The 20923-nt window shown below is 32.8% G+C and overlaps 3 protein-coding genes and 1 long non-coding RNA gene across 4 annotated transcripts; all 4 read left to right on the top strand.

Moving 5' to 3' along the window:
- Positions 1-720: 720 nt before the first annotated feature.
- Positions 721-1863, top strand: LOC129317305 (putative disease resistance RPP13-like protein 1). Its single transcript, XM_054961658.1, has one exon. It carries the CDS (start codon positions 721-723, stop codon positions 1861-1863), a length of 1143 nt encoding a protein of 380 aa, XP_054817633.1.
- Positions 1864-2066: 203 nt separating this feature from the next.
- On the top strand, positions 2067-5388 carry LOC129319040 (uncharacterized). Its single transcript, XR_008595400.1, has 3 exons — positions 2067-4479; positions 4569-4654; positions 5255-5388. It is a non-coding gene; the product is annotated as an uncharacterized LOC129319040 (long non-coding RNA).
- Positions 5389-9486: 4098 nt separating this feature from the next.
- Positions 9487-10133, top strand: LOC129317092 (putative disease resistance RPP13-like protein 1). The gene is made up of 2 exons (XM_054961428.1): positions 9487-9908; positions 9998-10133. The coding sequence occupies exons 1-2, from the start codon at positions 9618-9620 to the stop codon at positions 10067-10069; spliced, it is 363 nt and encodes a 120-aa protein (XP_054817403.1). The 5' UTR covers positions 9487-9617; the 3' UTR covers positions 10070-10133.
- Positions 10134-12813: 2680 nt separating this feature from the next.
- LOC129317304 (putative disease resistance RPP13-like protein 1) lies at positions 12814-19099 on the top strand. The gene is made up of 8 exons (XM_054961657.1): positions 12814-12964; positions 13222-16433; positions 17102-17198; positions 17286-17342; positions 17884-17946; positions 18129-18239; positions 18588-18652; positions 18854-19099. Exons 1-2 carry the CDS (start codon positions 12814-12816, stop codon positions 14001-14003), a joined length of 933 nt encoding a protein of 310 aa, XP_054817632.1. The 3' UTR covers positions 14004-16433; positions 17102-17198; positions 17286-17342; positions 17884-17946; positions 18129-18239; positions 18588-18652; positions 18854-19099.
- Positions 19100-20923: the final 1824 nt, after the last annotated feature.

Raw genomic sequence — 20923 nt, 5'->3', positions numbered from 1 at the left:
TACAGTTCATTAATAGAGGAAAACGGAAAACGAAATTTTGAAATTATAGAAGAGGTTTGTATAATGCAAACTTCTTTTTTGCGTGTATACGTATAGTGCAACTTTTATTTTAAGGTCTGTGTAAGTTTAAACTTTTAATCCTTATAGTTTTGCTCAATCTTGCGGTTATTAAAAAATATATATATATTTTGCCTATAGGTTGACAGGATCTTTAACTTCTTGCAAGTTATGTATCTGTCGTACACTTGTTACCCTGAAATCTAGTTTTGATTCACAAGTTTGATCAGGGTCTTTTATTAGATTTTATACCCTATGATTTGACAAATGCTTTTTATATCACTGCATTTGCTTTCAGTAACAATATCTTATCTGGACTCATTGTATCGAGTGACACGGTATCCGTAATCATTCATTTATTAAATATGTTACGTTATTGTATGACAGAGCCATTAGATTATAAATTAATTCATAGACAAGGTAAGAGTTTTGAATTAGTAAGAGACAATATCTTCTGCAATATATTTTCGAGTTTAGAAAAATATAACTGCTTCCAGTTCTTGTTTTGAATTATAGATGCTTATTAGAGAAAATATTATTTTGGTCTTGAAGTTGCCGTTGAAGGGTTTCTTGCATCAGTATCAACCTGCTTAAACTTATTTCCTACAATTCAAACTCTTTAATATTCTCGCAATACCATTGAGTTGTTAACCAAGAGAAGGCATGGCTGCAGCTCTGGTGGGGCCAGCATTTCTCTCTGCTTCTGTGAAAACTTTGATAGATAGAATCATCTCAAACGAGTTTCGAGATTTCTTGAGAAATAGAAAGTTGAAAGTCTCTCTCTCAGGTGGGCTGAAGGTAACCCTATTGATGCTTGAAGCAGTTCTTAATGATGCAGAGGAGAAGCAAGTCACCAATGGTTCAGTCAAAGAATGGCTTGAAGAGTTGAAAGATGCTGTTTTCGATGCAGAGGATTTATTTGATGAAATCAACACTGACTTCCTGAGAAGTAAGGTGGAACAAGATTCTGAAAACGTCGAGAATGAGGTGCACTCCTTCTTTTCTTCTTCTCTTGGAAAATTTTACTGGGGTATGAACTCCAAGCTCGAAGCAATGTCAAGTAGGCTTGAACACTTTGCCAAGCAGAAGGATATCTTTGGTTTGCAAAGTGTTAGCTCAAGGGGAATTAAAAGAGCTACAACATCATTGGTAAATGAATCTGCTGTGGTTGGTAGAGAGGATGATCAGGAAAAACTTTTGAACATGCTGTTGTTTAATGAAGATGCAAAGGATAATGATATAGGAGTGATCACTATTTGGGGAATGGGTGGTGTGGGGAAAACAACCCTTGCACAACTCCTTTACAATGACAAGGAAGTGGGACAACATTTCGATTTGAAGGCTTGGGCTTGTGTTTCAAACAATTTTAATGTTTTTGATGTTACCAAGAATCTGGTTGAATCTGTCAATTCAAAAGTCTATCACAATAAAAATTTAGACTTACTTCGGGTTGAACTGAAAAATTGCTTGACCAATAAAAAACTTCTGCTTGTGTTCGATGACATATGGAATGATAAATATAGTGATTGGGATGATCTGGTAACTCCTTTTCGCTGTGGAAGAAGGGGCAGCAAGATCGTTGTAACAACTCGCCAAAAAAGAGTTGCTGAAATCACACGTACGTTTCCTGTATATAACTTGACTCCTCTCTCAAATGAAAATTGTTGGCATTTACTTGCCAAGCATGCTCTTAGAAATGAAGATCCCAACAAATATACAGTGTTAGAAGCAATTGGTAAGAAAATTGCAAGAAAATGTGGTGGTCTACCAATAGCTGCCAAAACAATTGGAGGTCTTTTGCGTTGAAAAGAGGATGCAGGGGAGTGGAATAAAATTCTAAATAGCAACCTGTGGGACTTGCCAAATGATGATGTTCTACCTGCTTCGTGTTTGAGTTATCTTTATCTTCCTTCACATTTGAAGAAATGTTTTGCCTATTGTTCAATATTTCCGAAAGACCTTTGTTAGATAAAAAGCAATTGACCTTGTTATGGATGGCTGAAGGATTTGTACAGCAATACTCCCATGGGGAGAAAGCATTGGAGACACAAGCAAGTGACTGCTTTAATGAATTGTTGTCTAGGTCTTTCTTTCAGCAATATGAAGGTGATCCAAGAAAGTTTGTCACGCATGATCTCATCAATGATTTAGCCAAATTCGTATCTGGTAGGAGTTGTCTTTGGTTTGAAGGCAATGAAATCCCAAAATCTGTTCGCCATTTATCATATCCCAAACAACGATCTGATGACTTTAAAAAGTTTGAGAGCTTTTATCATTTAAAGTGTTTGAGGACTCTTTTGTCACATTACCAACTAAATATGGGCTCTTTTGTTTTTTTGCCCAAAAAGGTGCCACCTGATTTGTTTTCAAAACTAAAATGTTTAAGAGCACTGTCATTGTCAGGGTATTACAGTATCACTAGCTGCCTAATTCAATTGGCAACTTGCGGCATTTGCGATATTTGGACCTTTCCTACACCTCAATCACTCGGTTGCCTAATTCAAGCTTTACACCCTACAACTTGCAAACCTTGCTTTTATCGTATTGTTTGTCTTTCAATGACTTGCCTGGAAAGATAGAGAAGCTTATTAATCTACGCCATCTGGACATTAGTGGCATTGCTTTGAAGGAGATGCCAACACAAATTTGCAAACTTCAAAATCTTTATAATTTGAGTACTTTTGTGGTGGGAAAACAGAAGGATGGTTTGGGGATTAAGGAGTTAAGAAAACTCCCTCATCTACAAGGTAGGCTTTCCATTAGCTACAGAAGGTCGTTGATTGCATGGATGCTTATGTGGTGAACTTGAAGAGGAGAGAAAAAATTGAGGAGTTAGTGTTGGAATGGGACTGTGATACTCAGGATTCACAAGTTGTAAAAGATGTACTTGACACGCTGCAACCTTCAAGAAATTTACAAAGATTGACCGTTAACCATTATGGTGGTACTAGCTTTCCAAATTGGGTGGGAAATTCTTCATTTACAAATATTACCTTTTTATCTATAAGTGATTGCAACTATTGCTTATCACTTCCACCATTTGGACAACTACCTTCTCTCAAAGAGCTCTTGATTAAAGGAATAACATTACTACACACAGCTAGTCATGAGTTTTATTGCAGTAAAATAGAGTCCTCTTCATTTCAGCCATTTCGGATTTTGAAAAGTCTAAGATTTGAGAAGATGCCAGTTTGGGAGGAATGGATACCATTTGAAGGTGAAGGTACCAAATTTCCATTTCCTTGTCTTAAACATTTGTATTTATAGGATTGTCCTATGTTGAAGGGAGACATTCCCGACAATCTTCCTTCATTGACAAAGGTTGACATATTAAAGTGCAATCAATTGAAGGTAAAATCATCAGCTTTGCAATGGATTACATCTATTGAGGAATTAAATATTGAACTAGGGGAACAAGGCTTGTTGAGGACTCTTGATAATGATTCTCCGGTCTCACTAAAATGTCTCCGAATTGAGGTGTGTTACAGCTTGCAGTCTTTGCCAAGATTGAAACCGAGTAGCCATTATCTTCAAGACTTTTTATCTCATAAATATTCAATTTGTGAAGTCCTTCCCAATAAATGGCTTGCCCGCTTCACTGCGACGGCTTGAAATTTGGGACTGTGAGAAATTAGAATTCCTACCCCAGGAATCTTGGCAAAACTACACGTGACTTGAACATTTGGAAATTAAAAATAGTTGTCATTCCTTGACATCCTTTTCCTTAAGTTGTTTTCCAAGGCTGAAACATCTTTATTTTGATGGTTGTCTTAATCTGGAGATGTTTACACAATTTGGGGGATCTGCTCTTACCTTAGAATCTTTTGGTGCCTTTGATTGCAAAAGTCTTAGATCAATGACAGAAGTAAAAATTGATTCTCTTGGTGCTCTTCAAAAGTTTAATCTTTCTCGGCTTCCGAATTTTAACTTGCTGCCTCAACATGGTTTACCTTCTAACTTGCGATCAATTTTGGTTGATGATTGCAAGGGACTATCATCTATGTCCATAGAGGATTGGGGTTTCCAACGGATGGCTTCTCTCTTAGAATTTTGGTTTAGAGGTGATGAAGGTGAAGGGATTCTCCACAATTTACTGAAGAAACAGTTACTGCCAACTTCTCTTGTGCGTGTCTACATACGGAATGTCCCTAATCTTAAATTCTTGGATGGAAAAGGGATTCAACACCTTGCTTCTCTAGAAGCACTCTACATCCATGATTGTCCAAACCTTGAATCTTTGCCAGAAGATGATCTGCCATCCTCTCTTTTGTTATTGCATATCTCTCGCTGTCCTGAATTAAGAGAGAGATATCATTATCAGAGAGGAAAGCACTTGTCCAAGATTGCTCATACTCCTACTATAAAGATTAATGACCAACACTATGATTCTTGAGGGAGATGTTACATGCATAGAATCAAAAGGTGAGCCTTGAAATTTAGAGACAATTAAATATTTTAATATTCATCAACAAATATTATTTGTTGTTTCTTTTTCATTTTTGACCTTGCAGGCTTGCACATCACAATGTTGGTATTCCCTTGTGGTCATAGCATTTGTTTACATCTTATGACTAGATCTTGCCTGCAGCAGATATAGGTGAACTTCTAGAATTTGCTTAACCTCAGTGCTTCTGTAATATATATATATATATATATATATATTCCTTCCAACAGCCAGTTATGCTTATTTCCATTGATGCGATTTCTTATCAATAAATGGGATTGCTTCTATGGTTGCTTTAAATTATTGTTTAAAATTTCAATTATGGCTTGATGTTTCAATTTTTAAGTTTTATCATATATTGGTTCTGTCAAATTTGATCTGCACAATTTATTGCAGCTTGTTATATATGTCATCTGTGTTCGTTGATGAATGATATTTGTTAATCATAAAGGTATATAAGACTTGGCAGCATTCTTTGATCATTTGACAGAACAATATGAGAAATATCTGTCCATAACAGGATTGGTGTGATTTGAACCATTTCATCATGATGGTTCTCCAGCTTTCTTAGCTTATTACGGACATTTGTCCAGTCTCTTATAAATATGAAGAATTTGGAATTTTTTTTTTTTGTAACGAGATAAGTTGCATTTGTTGTTCTTCATTTCTTGTTTCACAAAATTATATACCCAATCATGAACAGTGGACCAAGTCTGACTCGTTGTTTTTTGGCATTTATATTGCTTTTTACAGTTACATAAGCAGCATGTTACTGGCTTTCAATGAGCAAAGCTAAAGTCAAAAGTTCGCCAAAAGTGCCGCGTATAAAGCGATGCTTATAGTGGGAACAAACCACTTTTCAATTTTCTTTTTTATATCATATTGTTCTTAATTCTGAATCATGAGGGAACTTATATAACTTGGAAATAATATATGTCATTAGCTTTCAATGAGCAGAAAAATGGTCATAAGTCCCTGAAAATGTTACATATCAGGCCGTTCTCATAAGAGGTATTTATGGCACTGACAGAAAAGATTAAAAAAACTGAGAGGGTGAAACTAGGTAATTTAATATTATGTGGGTTAAAGACCTAATTTACTCCTAAATTTTTTTTAAAAGCATCGGGCATTTAATAGTGAAAGGTGCGGCAATTTCTCCACTAAATAATTTTTTTTAAGGAGCAATATTACCAATGCATTAAACATCTTTTGATTTGACTATTAGCTCACCCAAAAAATGCAAACAAGTATCTAGAGAATTACAAAAAAAGAATCAAAAAATTATATAAAAGAAATTTACAAGAAAATTAATCTGGATCAAGTTTCTTAAATTATGAATAAATTCAAGTTGACTAATCTTATTTATTACCCATATAAAATATTAAAATAGTATTTTAGTCAACCACTTTGACCAATTTCTATGTGATTATTGAATCATCAATGCTGGAAATATAGATAAGTAATTAAAAATATTATATTTAATTTACTAAAATTTTGTTTAAATATTTAATTATTTATTAGTTTAAATATTATTATTTATAAATATTCATGCAAAATTTATAAATCATCTTTTAAATATTAACAACTCAACTAGTTCTTCTAACATTTATAAGTGATTTGTTAATTAATAGTATGATAAATTATAAATCTTCCTTTAAAATTAATAAGTCCTCCTTCATAAATTTGTACATCTAAAGAGTTGCCTTGTAAATTGTGTGTGAAATTTTTTAAATAATAAAATATTTAAATTATTAAGTACTCCCTCTATCTTAAATTATAAGGCACTTTTGAAAAAGTTTCTCCGTTTCAAAATATAAGATACTTTGGGTAGATTAAGATTTCATTAAATACACCAATTTTAATATTACTCTTTCTCTCTCTATAATTAATTTCAATCTCTTCTCTTTTCAATATATTAAATGATGGGTAATTTGAAAAGTTTATATTTTTATTTGAAAATATAAGGTTGTTAAGTGTATTTAATGAGATTTATTGGTATATAAAATTTTATCTAAAAGTTTCTTATAATTTGAGATGGAGAGAGTATTAAAGTATTAATATTAATACTTTAATAATATGTTATTTAAACTATTTTTTGCCCCTAGAATTTGTACTCCCTCCGTTAATAATAATAATAACAAGATTTGGAACCATATTTAATTATTTGGCTCGATATAGTATTTAATATCCATGCCTGATTAGATATTTATGAACGAATGAAGTGTGATTTTAATCACATATATTTCTAATGAGATGTGAGTTATGATACACACATATATATTTGTTAAGTAACATTAATTAATTTCTGAATTTATAAGATTTGCATGTTTTGATTAATCAAGAAGATGAGGAACAGGGGAAGCAGTAGAATTTCTATACTTCAAACACAAGAGACAGATATGATATCCAAGGAAGTCAAGTAAGAAGCTAACCCAGCTGTTGAGGCTAAGCAACAGTTCTTTTTTTTTAATGTTTAATGAAATTTTTTTTATAAAATGTGTATCTAATTAATTCTTTGTTTTATATTATTAGGTTAGCAGAAGAATTGCTCCACTTCCAGCACAGATTGAATCAAGAGCCGGTAAGAAACTAACTAATCCTCTCTTCATATTCCTAAAATCTTAATCTGATGATTTACACACACACACACACACACAACACACTTTATGATGGGTTTTTACTTTTGATATATTGTTCTTTAAAATATTTTTTCAATGACTCAAATATCTTCGCCTCTTCTTCCTTTTCCTCTGTTCCTCTCTCACTCTTACCGTTCTCTCTGAGTTCTACTTTTTTCTGGCAATGGCCTCTTATTTGGCCAAAATTAAATCAGTGAGAAGCTGTCAAATTCATGTTATAAACCACAAGTACTATGTGTCATATTTGACAATTTTTGTAGTAGCATTCACTCTTGCCCTAAGTGTTCATCATCCATGTGAATTGTCTAGATTGGTTTCTTCACAAATCAAATTTCATTTAATTTTTTTAAAATATTTTAAGTAACTTATAATTTTAATATATATTAAATTTAAAATAAAGGTGATTTTTTAATTATCAATTCACATATGAAATCTAGCAAAGCCACAAAAAAGGAAGCATCTTTAAATTTAAAATCCTCCCTCCTTGATATGTTCCATTCAACAATGCCACTAGAAGATACTCTTGGTAAAATGGACGGTTGTGGGTTAACCTCTTTCATGAAAGAACGAAGAAGTTATTGTGAATGGCCTACCAATATTTTAAAAATACAAGTCCTTCTTCTTAGGACCATCCATGTTTCATCAACCAAACAGTTTAGGAAATTATTTCAGAATTTTGAAACTTTAATCCTCCATAATAATAATTCTCTACATCATTATCAGCATTATTCGTTTCTTGTCAATGTGACAACTAGAGGATTAAGATATAACAGAAAATAGGATTAAAGCAAGAAAATCAATATTTACAACTAAAGGCACATATAAAAGAGAATTCAACCAGAAAATTAAAATTATGGTAACCTTTTCTGACAGTTTCTATTTAATATAGAAAAAATAACCTATATATAGTAAAATGAATGATTGTTTAATTTGGTAGACTTTTCCAAGAACGAACAGAGATGTTGCTGCGGATGGCCTACCTTAACCTTATCTTCTGAAGCGCAAAGTGTTCTCTCAGTGGCTTCACTCTCTCTCTTCCCATCAAACTCTCTTCTCTCTCATTCATCTAAGCAATACTTTTTGAGTTCTGAAACAAAACAAGCCATGGAGTTCGCCGCTAAGGTGGGAGAAGCGTTGCTCTCTGCTTCTGTGCAGACCTTACTAGATGATCAGATGGCCTCAAGTGAGTTTCGAGATTTCATGAACAACAGAAAGCTCAATGTCTCTCTCTTGGATAAGCTGAAGACAACTCTTCTGATACTTTTGAAACACAAATCTGAAGTTTGGCAGAATGTTTTTTCTTTCTTCCCTGGATTTTGCACTTATTTTTTCTTAGTTAGTTACTCTAAAATTTCATCAAGCAGAACGTTATTGGCTTTCAATAAGCACAACAATGGCTACGAGTCTATTGAAAATGTCACATGTCAGATAACACTTATAGTAAAAATAAATTACACCACTTCTTTTTAAAAAAAATTGTTGTGATTAAAAGCTCATAGTGTTATCTTATGGTGAGGACATCAACAATTGCCCTGTTTTAAAGAACAGTCATATGAGAAGCAAGGCAGGTAAAAAACTAATTCAAGTCACTAGTTTATGTCTTTTATATAATATTAGGGGTTAAAGGTCAATTTTATCCTTAAACTGTATGCAAATATTCACAAATGATCCTAAATACAATTTTCAATTAATTTTATTCATCAACTTTAGAAATTTAGTTTGTCATGCCCTAACATTATTGTCCAAACATCATTAGATTTTGTTAATTAATTTTTTTATAACCAATTTTTGTCAATTGAAATTCAAACATGCACTTCATTCATTTAATAATTTATTTGTTAAAAAATATCAAAGAAAAAAGATATGAAAAAGACAATATTGAAAAAATATTAAAATATGTTTTGCATAAATATTAATAAGAAAGCGTTGTTGATTTGATTTTTCTTTAATCCCAGCGTATTATGAATAAATGGTTTAGAAATAAATTGATGGTTTTATTTCAAAAAAAGTGCTGAAGGCTAAACTTTAATAACAAAACACACCCAAACTTTAAAGCGTCTTTTTCCCCCTTCTTACACAAATTTCTAACATATAGATCATTGATATACATACATACATATATATATATATATATATATATAAGAATGCTCTCCCTTCAGAAATGTATTCATTAAGGTCTCAGGTTTATTTTAGCCTTGTAGATTCACTCGTACCATTATCATCGGAAAATGAATGATGGTGGTTGACGCGTGGATTGAGCAGAGATGTTGCGGGGAAGGCCTACCATATTTAATTCACGTCCTTCTTATCTTCATTGCAATTACCCTCCCCTGTCTTTTCCTGAAATATTTAAGAAATTCATTTAACTTCGTCTGCAAGTGCTCTCTCAAACAATCTAAAACCAGCTTCTCACTCCATCGCTTCCTATCAAACTCTCTTCTCTCTCAGTCACTTTGAGTTCTGAAACAAAACAAGGCATGGCTGCAGCAGCTGTGGGACAAGCTTTGCTCTCTGCTTCTGTCCAGACCTTACTGGATAGGATCACCTCGAGCGAGTTTCGAGATTTCATGAACAACAGAAAGCTGAATGTCTCTCTCATGGATGAGATGAAGATTACTCTGTTGATGCTCGATGCTGTCCTCAACGACGCAGAAGAGAAGATGATCACAAACCATGTAGTCAAGGAGTGGCTTGAAGAGTTGAAAGATGCTGTCTATGATGCTGAGGATTTACCGGATGAGATCAACACTGAGTCTCTCAGATCCAAGGTTGAAAAAGATTCTCAAAACGTCGCTAACAAGGTGCGATCCTTCTTTCCTTCTTGTTTTGATGAATTTAATTGGAAGATGAACTCCAGGCTAGAAGCAACATGCCGAAGGCTCGAACACTTTGCCAAGCAGAAGGATATCATTGGTTTGCAAAGTGTTAGCATGGGAGTGCATAAAACACCTTCAACTTCATTGGTAAATGAATCCGATGTGGTTGGTAGAGAGGATGATAAGGAGAAGCTAATGAAAATTGTCACGCCCTAAAAATAGAAGATGACTGGCACGGGTGTGAACCAATTTCACATTCCCGTAAGCCTCCAAGTGAATATTTATTTCATTTTTCAAGAAAAGAATAAAATTCAATCAAATCATATGAGAATTAAAATAACTTCTTTAAATTCATTATCATAAGAAAGTGTCAACGTTTTTGTAGAAATTTTGACAGAACCTTCCCTGTAACTAGGATCTCTCGAAAATTCTACAACAAAAATTTTTACAAATATCAGTATAAATCAGGAGCGTAGCTCCTTCCAGCCAGCAATCAATATGCAGACCAAAAATAAGGTTCATCAACAACCTATGTAGAGCATCTACTCTTTTTTTCAAATCAAAAAGACATACAAATTATATATTTACATTAAAGCAACAATACTAATGAAAAAGGTTCACCCACTATAGCTAGTTGCCCTTTAGAGGTCGATGGTGGTATCAGCGTCAGCTAACAAATCTGAGGCCAAAATAATTTTCTAGTGAATAACATTCCCATGAAAAAAAAATTCTTAAAATTTTAATCAATAATCTCTAATAATAGTGTCAGCTAGTTAAAAGCAATTTCACTAAAATTTATAAACATGTAAGTCATAACCATATTTGTAAAATAAGAGTAAATTGAAAACAATTTATGTTATCATGCTTAAAGAAAGCAATCTGCTTTCATATAACTCAAAGTGATACAAATTACTAGTCAAAATCAAGTAAATTTTGAAAACACATATTAATTAACATTTAAAATTTTGAGAACTCAACAGAACAGGTTACAAACATGGACACTCTGTCCACGAGGATAAATAACCAAACATGGCTTATGCAACGAAAACAAACGTGGACACACCAGTCCATAAGGGTAAATAACCAAACGCGGCTCAGGCCACGGAATCAAACGTGGGTACGAAGCCCACGAATACCAAACGTGAGAATAAAACTCACGAAACAAACTAGCTAGTATTTAACCACAGCGCGCTACGGGCTAACGGAACTACCGTTAGCAGCAGTGTTCTGTATAGAGTTCTCTTAGAAATCTCGTTTCAAACATGTGAGAGAAATAATTATTTTTGAAGTCAACTTTTTCATTCTCAAAATCAAACTCTCATGAATTGCCTTAATTATATGAAACTTGTCAAATCAATACATCATAGTGAATGTACAAACTTGCACTAATCATGTAACCAAGAAATTTTGAAATTCAATAAGTAAAGGTGCCTTCATCAATATTAAAAAGATATTTCTTGAGAAAATGCACAAATTATAATGTAACGATCCTTCATCGTTATCTCAAAATTTCTAAAACTAACATAATTCATAAAAATAAAATATTTCAATAAAAAAATTTTAATAAATAATTATAAGGAATGCTATTCACTTACTCATCAGAGTTCCAAATTTTCAAAGATATTCTTCCTTTAATTCTTTTCAAGGTCCTATTCTTCCACACACCCTATAAAGATATAAATAAATATCCTTTCAATAACTTTTTTTTTTAATCTATTACATAATCTCAACCAACCACCATCATTTAAATTTTCAAAACGAAAATTCATGCCTTAGAGTTGATCAAAGTATTATTATCCATATCACTAGTCTCCTCTAACTTATTTTAACCATGCCAATCTATTTCCTTGAGACACAATTTTCTGTCAAGCTTTGCACCAAATGCCTTAGGTGCCTTACTTCTACCAATTCAATTTAAACATCCAACAATTTACTAATAACCTTACAATTCCCAAGAATTTAAATGGCTTCATACAAATTCATATTTAAATTCTTTTACAATCTATAAGTCAATTTGTAGATCCAAAATTTTTCATACTAGCATACTTCTCACAAAGACTAATTAAATTTCAAAAATGCAAATCCAAGCCAACTCTCTTCCTAGACATTTTATCAAACACTATATGAGCATAAGTTATCAAGCTAATATTAACATTTTCTTTCAAAATTTCAGCTTCCTTAAACCTTACAATATCACTAATTCAATCATTTCTAATTACAAACTCAATTCCATACTATCAGCTCCTTCCTTATATAACCACTAATTTCAATTTAAAATCAAGCTTCCTCTTCTTATATAGCCATATACGGTCACGAGCAGCAGCAGGGCTTAAGAAAATAAATTTGCAACATCAACTCTATCCCTTCACCATCTCACACGCACAGAATTTTCTAAGGAGAAGAGATCAAAAATTCTCACCTTGGATAAACTAACAACACGCAAACCAAGAGGGGGAAGAGAATGTTCGTCTGCACAGTGAAAGAGAGGAAGATCGCTGTTGGCATAGAGAAGAGATGAGCAAACCAGTGATTGACTGAGCAAGCAGAACAAACGAAGTAAGTTCTCCTATTCACCTGCACAGCCACGCCAATGATGAAGAAAAGGAAAAAAAATCGATCTGGAACAAAGGAGGAGGAAGACGTCACGTTTTTGTTGATCAAGGGCAGATGAGACAACAGCAACGGTAAGCATGCCGGCGAGCTCATAACCACAAGCTACAGACTGAAAAAAAAATGACGAGGAAGCTCGAGTTACTTGCACTGTTTTACAGACGATAAGATAAGGGAGAATGATGTAAAATAGAGGAGAGCACTACCAACCCATTTATCTTTTCCCACGGTGAAGACTCCAGCGTTTATGGAGTCACCGGTGACCAGTAGAATGACAGAGCTGATGGCGGAGGACAGAAGGCCGGACGAGGGTTCGAAGATTCTGGAAAATCCTCAAGCTCTCTCTCCACCGACCAGCACGCACGGATCTGATAAAGAGAAAGAAAGAAGAGGAATATGTCAGATTTGAGGAAGGGCATTTTGGTAATTTCACAGAGTCAAAAATTTCAAAAGTAATTTTCCTTTTAACCTTCATCAGTTCGAACTTGGGACCGAATGAGTGCATTACATGCACACTTCCACTACACCAACTTTCCTTCTTGTCAAAATTATCCCAAAATTAATATAACTTCAATTATAATACAATACTATATATTAAATTTTTTTAATAAAATTTTTACTTAACATTCTTGAGTTATTACAAAAATGCTTCTAGGTGATGAAGATTCAAAGGGTAATGGCATAGGAGTGATCACTATCTGGGGAATGGGAGGGTTGGGTAAAACCACCCTTGCTCAGCTCCTTTACAATGATGAGAAGGTGCAGGAGCATTTCGATTTGAAGGCTTGGGCATGTGTTTCAGATGATTTTAGTGTTTTAGAGGTGATAAGGAATCTTCTTGAGTCTGTCACTTCAAAAGTCTATGATAATAAAAATCTAGACTTTCTTTATGTTGAATTAAGGAATAGCTTGAGTAATAAAAAGTTTTTGATGGTGTTGGATGATCTATGGAATGAGAAATATAGTCATTGGGATGACCTTGTAACTCCTTTTCACAGTGGAAGAAGGGGAAGCAAAATCATCGTAACAACTTATCAAAAAAGAGTTGTTGAAATCACTCATACCTTTCCTGTACATGAGTTGCGCTGTCTCTCCGATAATAATTGTTGGCTTTTACTCTCCAAGCATGCATTTGCAAATGAAGATCCAAACAGATATCCAGAGCTAGGAGCAATCGGTAAGCAAATTGCAAGAAAATGTGGTGGCCTCCCAATTGCTGTGAAAACTATTGGAGGTCTTTTGCGTTCAAAAGTGGATGAAAAGGAATGGAGTAAAATTCTAAATAGCAACCAATGGGGCATACCAAATGATGATGTTATGCCTGCTTTGCGTCTGAGTTATCTCTATCTTCCATCACATTTGAAGAAATGCTTTGCTTATTGCTCAGTCTTCCCTAAAGATATGTTGTTAGACAAAAAGAAATTGGTCTTGTTATGAATGGCAGAAGACTTTGTACACCAATAATCCCATGTGATGAAGACATTTGAAATGCAAGCAAATGACTACTTTAATGAATTATTGTGTAGGTCATTCTTTCAACAAGATGGTGGCGATTAAAGAAAGTTTGTCATGCATGATCTCATCAACGATTTAGCCAAAGTTGTATCTGGAAAGAGTTGCCTATGGTTTGAAGGCCAACAAATTTCAAAACCTAGTCTTCGTCACTTATCATATCCTAGGCAAAGGCGTGATGGCTCTAAAAGGTTTAAGAACTTCTATCAATTAAATTGTTTAAGGACTTTTTTACCCCAATTTATAGACAAGTGGATGATACCTTGTTCATTGACCAGAAAGGTACCACGGGATTTGTTGCCAAAACTAAAATGTTTAAGAGTACTATCTTTGTTTGGCTATGACAATGTCAATGAGCTGCCTGATTCAATTGGTAATTTGCAACATTTGCGATATCTAGACCTTTCTGGCAATTCAATTGAAAGATTTCTTGATGCGGTCTTTACACTTTACAATTTGCAGACATTGCTTTTGTCAAATTGTAAGTGTTTTAAAGAATTGTCGGGAAAGATAGAAAGGCTTATTAATCTATGTCACTTGGACATTAGTGGCACCACTTTAAAGGAGATGCCTAGACAAATTACAAAACTAGAAAATCTTTAAAGTTTGAGTACCTTTATAGTGGGCAAACAACCGATTGGATTGGGAATTAAAGAGTTAAAAAAGCTCCCTTCTTTGCAAGGTAAACTTTCCCTTTCAAAACTAGAAAATGTTGTTGATTCAATGGATGCTTTGGAGGCAAACTTGAAGAAGAGAGACAAAATTGAGGAGTTAGTGTTGGAATGGGATTGTGATGCTTAAGATTCACAAATCATGAAAAATGTCCTCAACATGCTACAACCTTCAACAAACTTACAGAGATTGACCATCAACCATTATCGTGGCACTAACTTTCCGAATTGGGTAGGAGATTCTTCATTCAAGAATATTGCATATTTATCAATGAGTTCTTGAAGGTATTGCTTTTTACTCCCATCATTTGGACAATTACCTTCTCTGAAAGAGCTTGTTATTGAAGGAATGGAATTAGTTCAGATAGCTGGACTTGAGTTCTATTGCAGCAACACAAAGTCCCCTTCATTTCAACCATTTTCATCCTTGGAAATTCTAGAATTTAGACATATGCCAGTTTGGGAGGAATGGATACTGTTTGATGGTGAAGGTGCCAAATTTTCTTTTCCTCATCTCAAACGTTTGGGTTTATATGATTGTCCTATGTTGAAGGGAGACATGCCTAATAACCTTCCATCATTGACAATGGTTTTTGTTTCAAATTGCAAACGATTGGAGGTAAAATCAACAACTTTGCATTGGATTGCATCTATTGAAGAATTAAACATAGAGCAAGGGGAACAGGGGTTATTGGGAGCTCTTGATGATTATTCTCTAGACTCTCTGAAATCCATAACAATTGGGAAGTGTGATTGCTTGCGGTCATTTCCAAGAATGATAATGGATAGCCACGTTCTTGTAAAGTTGTCTCTCTATGATATTCCATCGATCATGTCCTTTCCAATTGAAGGTTTGCCTGCTTCTTTGCAATGTCTTGTAATTACATACTGTAAGAAGTTAGAGTTCGTACCTCAAGAATCTTTACGAAACTGCACATCACTTGAAAGATTGTGGATTGAGAATAGTTGTCGTTCCTTGGCATTCTTTCCATTAGGTTGTCTTCCCAAGCTTAAACACCTTGGCATTTGCAAATGTCATAATTTAGAGACCTTTACAAATGTTGGGGGTCTGCTCTTCCCTTAGAATTGTTTTTATATTGCTAGTTGCAAAAAACTTAGATCAATGTCAGAAGTACACATTGATTCCCTTGCCAACCTTCAACATTTTCAACTAAGAAGGCTTCCAAATTTGGAATCATTGCTTCAAGGTGGTTTGCCTTCTAATTTACGAGATTTGGATATTAGTGACTGTGAGGGACTATCTTGTATATCAATTGAAGATTGGGTTTTCAACGGTTGACTTCTCTCTCAATATTGGTTGTTGAAGGTGATGGAAGTGAAACTATACTCCATAATTTACTAAACAATCAATTACTGCCCAACTCTCTTGTGAATATCCACATATGGAATTTCTCTAATCTTAAATGGTTAGATGGAAAAAGGCTTCAGCACCCTACTTCTCTCGAAATACTCTCCATTTATGGCTGTCCAAACCTTGAATCCTTGCCAGAAGATGCGCTGCCGCCCTCTCTTCTTCGGCTATATATCTGCGAGTGCCCTAAATTAGAAGAAATATATAATTTTGAAGGAGGAAAACACTTGTCTGACATCTCTCATATTCCAAGTGTAATAATTAATGATGAAGTACTATGATCTTTGAGATGGTGCGGCATTGCGTCAAAAGGTGAGCTCTCTAATTCCAAAACAATCAAACTTTTCAGTATTGTTTTATTTTCCCGCAAATAGTTTTTTCCTTTTTTTCCCATTTCCACTACACACATAAAATTTTTGGTCTTCCCTTCATAATTTTTATTTTGGTCTTCCCTTCATAAAACATTAATTATAGGAAACATCTTACTTATATCATATATACCTCAAGTTGTAAAATTTTCTTAGCCAAGACCACCAATGCTTCTTCAATTTTTATTTTCTCGAAAAACTTATAACCCTTTGAAACTTGTGGTTTAATTTAGAGTACTATACTTTCTCATCAAAATAAATATAAATAATAACAATAATAATAATAATATCAACGTTGATAATGTTTGTTGTACTATTTGTGCACATCTGAAGAGTGAAAGAGAATTATAGATGGCATCATTTTTTGTTTGAAATGGTCAATTAATTATTAAGTCATTGGTGATATGAGTTAATTATAAAAGTTGAAAAGATTTAGAGCCATGTCTAATTAGTTGACTCGTTATAACATATTTAATATTTGTGCTTGATTAGATATTTATGAACCCAATGCATATATATTTGTAATGAGATGTGAGTTCTAATATATGTACATGTGTATGTTAAGTAGCTTTAATTTGCGATTTTATAGGATTTATTGTTTTGATAAATTAGGTTAAAGAAGATGAGGAAGCAGTCAAAAAGAGACAAATATGATATGCAGGGAAGGCAGGCAAGAAGCTAACCCAGACATTGTTGAGGCAAAGTACAGGTCTATATTTTTAATGTTTAATGATTTTTTTATAAAATTATGTAAAAGCATTTCAATGGATCTGATTCTTTATTTTTATATTATTAGGTTAGAAAATACGAAAGGAGTTCACAAGAATTGCTCAACTTTCAGCACCAAGAGCTGGTAAGAAACTAATTAATCCTCTCTTCATCTTCTTGAAATTCAGAACTAATTAATGATAAATGTGTGTGTGTAGACACACAACATACTTTATGATAAGTTCTTTTTTCAGATTTATTTTGGTAAAAGATGATCTTGGTATGGTTGAGGTTTATTGTATTTTAAAATAATATATACTAATTTCAAGGTTTTTAATTTAATAAAATCATTATATGAAAATTCAAGTCAACAAAGATATCCTAGTTTTATATATATTCACCCCTTATTTATAAAAGCCAAATTTAAAGTTTAACTGAATGTTTTTCTTTTAATTGGATGTTGCTCTTAACTTTTTAATGACTTACTCTAAAATTTCATTAAGTAGAATATTATGGGCTTTTCAATATGCAAAGCAATGGCCAAGTGTCTACTGAAAATATCACATGTCAGGTAATACTTATAGTTAAAAGAAAGCAAACCACTTTTTTAATTGTTGTGATTGAAAGCTTGCTAGAGTTATCAAATCTAATATGATATTCTGGTTTGATAATTCATGTTCAAATAGGTGAAGAAAACAGTTAGAATTGCTCTGTTTGAAACTGAGTCATATGAGAAGCAAAAAAGGCAGGTAAAAATCTAATTCAACTGTAATTACTTTATCTCCTTATTTATGTAATATCAATCCCACAATTAAATGAACATAAAGCAGATGTTTTAGCTATATATATATATATATATATAACTTCCACTTTAGCTGGACAATCTATTAATGTCAAACCAGTATTCCATTGATGTTCGTTTTTTGTACAGTTGTGCAGAAACTTGATTCTAGTGTGTTGCTTCCTTCGCAATTATCACGAGGCAGAATTGAATTTCCTCATCAATTTCTGTGTTACCTCAACAACAATAAACACAACAAAGGTATGATATCAAGATTTAATGTTAGATACTTAGTTCAGTTTATTGAGATTATTAGTGTCTTAATGAACACTCTTTTAATTTACCTGGACATTCTTCTGCATTGATTAATTCGCCACTTGCAATTCCCACATGCTCATTTTATTAGATTAAGACAATGTCTTACAATGAATATGATATTTTGATTTTTATAAATTAGGTCAAAAATAGACGTGTGGTGTTACATAGAGCAAATTAAGAGTTGATAAGAAAGTAACGAACCTTATATATGTTCATATATATAGAGTCTTGTAATTTGTAACTAAGCATGTTTTTTAATGTATTCCACTTTAAATAATATGTTGTTCGCAGACCTCTACTGATATACATTTGTTCTTGAAGATTACATGACATACACACCTTCCAGGCATTTCAAGGTAAATGAGAAAATTAATTTAGTCTCCATGAGCCTAATTGTTTAATTTACTAATTCTAATATGTTAAGAATCTAACCTCTGACTTTTAGGCAATATTTAGTTATTAATTTTGATGATAACGAGTAATATTAAAATTATTTCAAATGATCATTGATATTTTTGAAAATTGAATCTGATTGATTGTGTTTATTGCAAAATCAGGGAACAACAAATAATTGACAATGGTTATGGAGGAAATTAGCTGTTGGGACCAAGAAAAGAAGGAAAGTTAAACATGACAAAATACAAAAAGAGAACTGATGTTGATGAATGATTTGCAAAGAGATTAAGGATTGAATTTGAAGATGGAAGCAGATTATTATTTATCCGAGGTTAATTGTGTACTTCCTAAATATCATTGTTCGAATTTGAGTATTTGGGTGCTTAGAATGTTTTTGCTACCTAGCTTTTTCAATAGAAATTTCTAATAAACTACTTTTTACATTCGTTTTTTAGGTAAGTTTGGTAAAACCATGTATGCTAATTTTAGGTGAGTTTTTTTTTTAAAAAAAATAGAATTGTGAGTGAGCTCAATATGTAACTTATAGGTATTGTAATTGAATTTTTATAGTGGGAAAATCTCTCGAGTGTTTCTCAAGAGGACTGGACGTAGGTCAGGGGACCGAACCAGGATAATTCTTGTGGTGCATGATTCTCTCTCTTCCAACTTCTCTCATTTATAAGCTAACTTATTTATCTACACATTTTATCTCACACATAAACACTATCAAGATGTTTTAAACTTAATACAATTAAATCATTATTATAATTGTTGTTACCATCTATGTTAAATCTAGATTGTCTAGATTGTTGATTAAATTTAATAAGAAAATTATAATTTTTTATTTAATATTTATAAAATTAAAATTAATGTATTTAATTTGAACCATTCAAATTAAATCTAAAGGGTTTAATTTATTATGGATGGGAGCAGGGTGGGAGGAGAGAAGCTAGGTCACAAAAGTTTTTCACATCAATTCTCAAAATAAGGTGAATAAAATAAATCACAATAATGGTAATATAAAATATGAATGAACTTTGTCATCTTTAATTATGATTTTTCAGTCTGCAAGCCACGAAAAATAAATTTGTTTCTTAGAATCTAAAACTTAATTGTTTAATATAATTCTTGAATATAGCATCTCAAGACTTTCAAGTCGTCTCTTGGCTCATTGAACATAGCCAATGTTCTTATTTTCCAACATAAGTATATGTCTATTCATTGTAAGTGAATTTTAAATTTAGTTTTGTGTAATGACTTATTTATAATTACTTTTAGCCATATGGTATCAAGCTCAATCCCAAACTCATTTTTTGTACCTAATGAAAAATACAGCAATATTAGACTTGCATGATTACCTAAATTTGTTCAAACACATTATTTGTTCATATATCAAGAAGATGGGCTTGGGCCCAAAATTTAAATAAAGAAAGAAGGCTAGCTTATAAAAGGCTCAAGCCTAACTAAAATGATCAATCACAATTTTCAATGTTTTTTAAATTTATGCATTTTTGATAAATTCTTAAAACTAAAGCTAATAATATGGGTCAATTCTGACCATATGAGTTAACCCATATGGATTGAGTTGGGTTGTATCCATTTTAATATAAGTTGAAAAAATTCTAACCCAATTCAACCCTTGAGGGCTAATGGATTAAAATGGCTAACACACTAACCCATTTTATTTTACTTTTCAATTTATTTTTTATATATGTTAGGAAAATGCACCTAAATGAACATGATGATAAGTTTCAATATAATATCACGGTGTTATTTTTTTAGTTTGTATTATATGAATTGAGTTAGCAATCATGCCCATCAATTTATTAAAAGTCATAAATCTACAATATTTTCCATTTTTTACTTTATTTTTATTTTTAAAAAAATAATAAGTTAAATTGACCAATCCTAACCCATCAAGGTTAGCCAATTTTTGTTTGCGTTAATTTTTTTCAACCCAATCCAATTTTTATGATTGGTTATTCAAGCTAACATGTAACACTTGCCTTGAGTGTTATCCAAAAATCACATAATTCAAACAAACAAAGTGTGGTTAAGGAGTTGATCCTCTAACCAACTTAAGAAATAAATCATTTAAAACCTTAAAAATAATTATAGGTTCTACCTATAGCGCACGGAAGCAAGTTAGACGAAAATGGAATAAAAAGATGCTGTCATGACAGTAATTTATTGCTGTCATGACAGCCCTCCTGGGCCAACTTCCAGGAGGC

Source organism: Prosopis cineraria, unplaced genomic scaffold (genome assembly GCF_029017545.1).
Source record: "Prosopis cineraria cultivar Desert tree isolate PC_DT_omini unplaced genomic scaffold, ASM2901754v1 PC8, whole genome shotgun sequence".
Taxonomy (NCBI): Eukaryota; Viridiplantae; Streptophyta; class Magnoliopsida; order Fabales; family Fabaceae; genus Prosopis; species Prosopis cineraria.
This window is presented reverse-complemented; position numbering and strand designations above follow the sequence as displayed.

Bases quoted from the DNA above. Each gene is read 5' to 3' on its own strand.
- LOC129317305 (XM_054961658.1), top strand. From the start codon at position 721: ATGGCTGCAGCTCTGGTGGGGCCAGCATTTCTCTCTGCTTCTGTGAAA.
- LOC129317092 (XM_054961428.1), top strand. From the start codon at position 9,618: ATGGCTGCAGCAGCTGTGGGACAAGCTTTGCTCTCTGCTTCTGTCCAG. The intron at 9,909-9,997 runs GTTGAAAAAGAT...GATGAACTCCAG, and splicing joins CTGAGTCTCTCAGATCCAAG to GCTAGAAGCAACATGCCGAA.
- LOC129317304 (XM_054961657.1), top strand. From the start codon at position 12,814: ATGGAGTCACCGGTGACCAGTAGAATGACAGAGCTGATGGCGGAGGAC. The intron at 12,965-13,221 runs GTCAGATTTGAG...AAATGCTTCTAG, and splicing joins GAAAGAAAGAAGAGGAATAT to GTGATGAAGATTCAAAGGGT.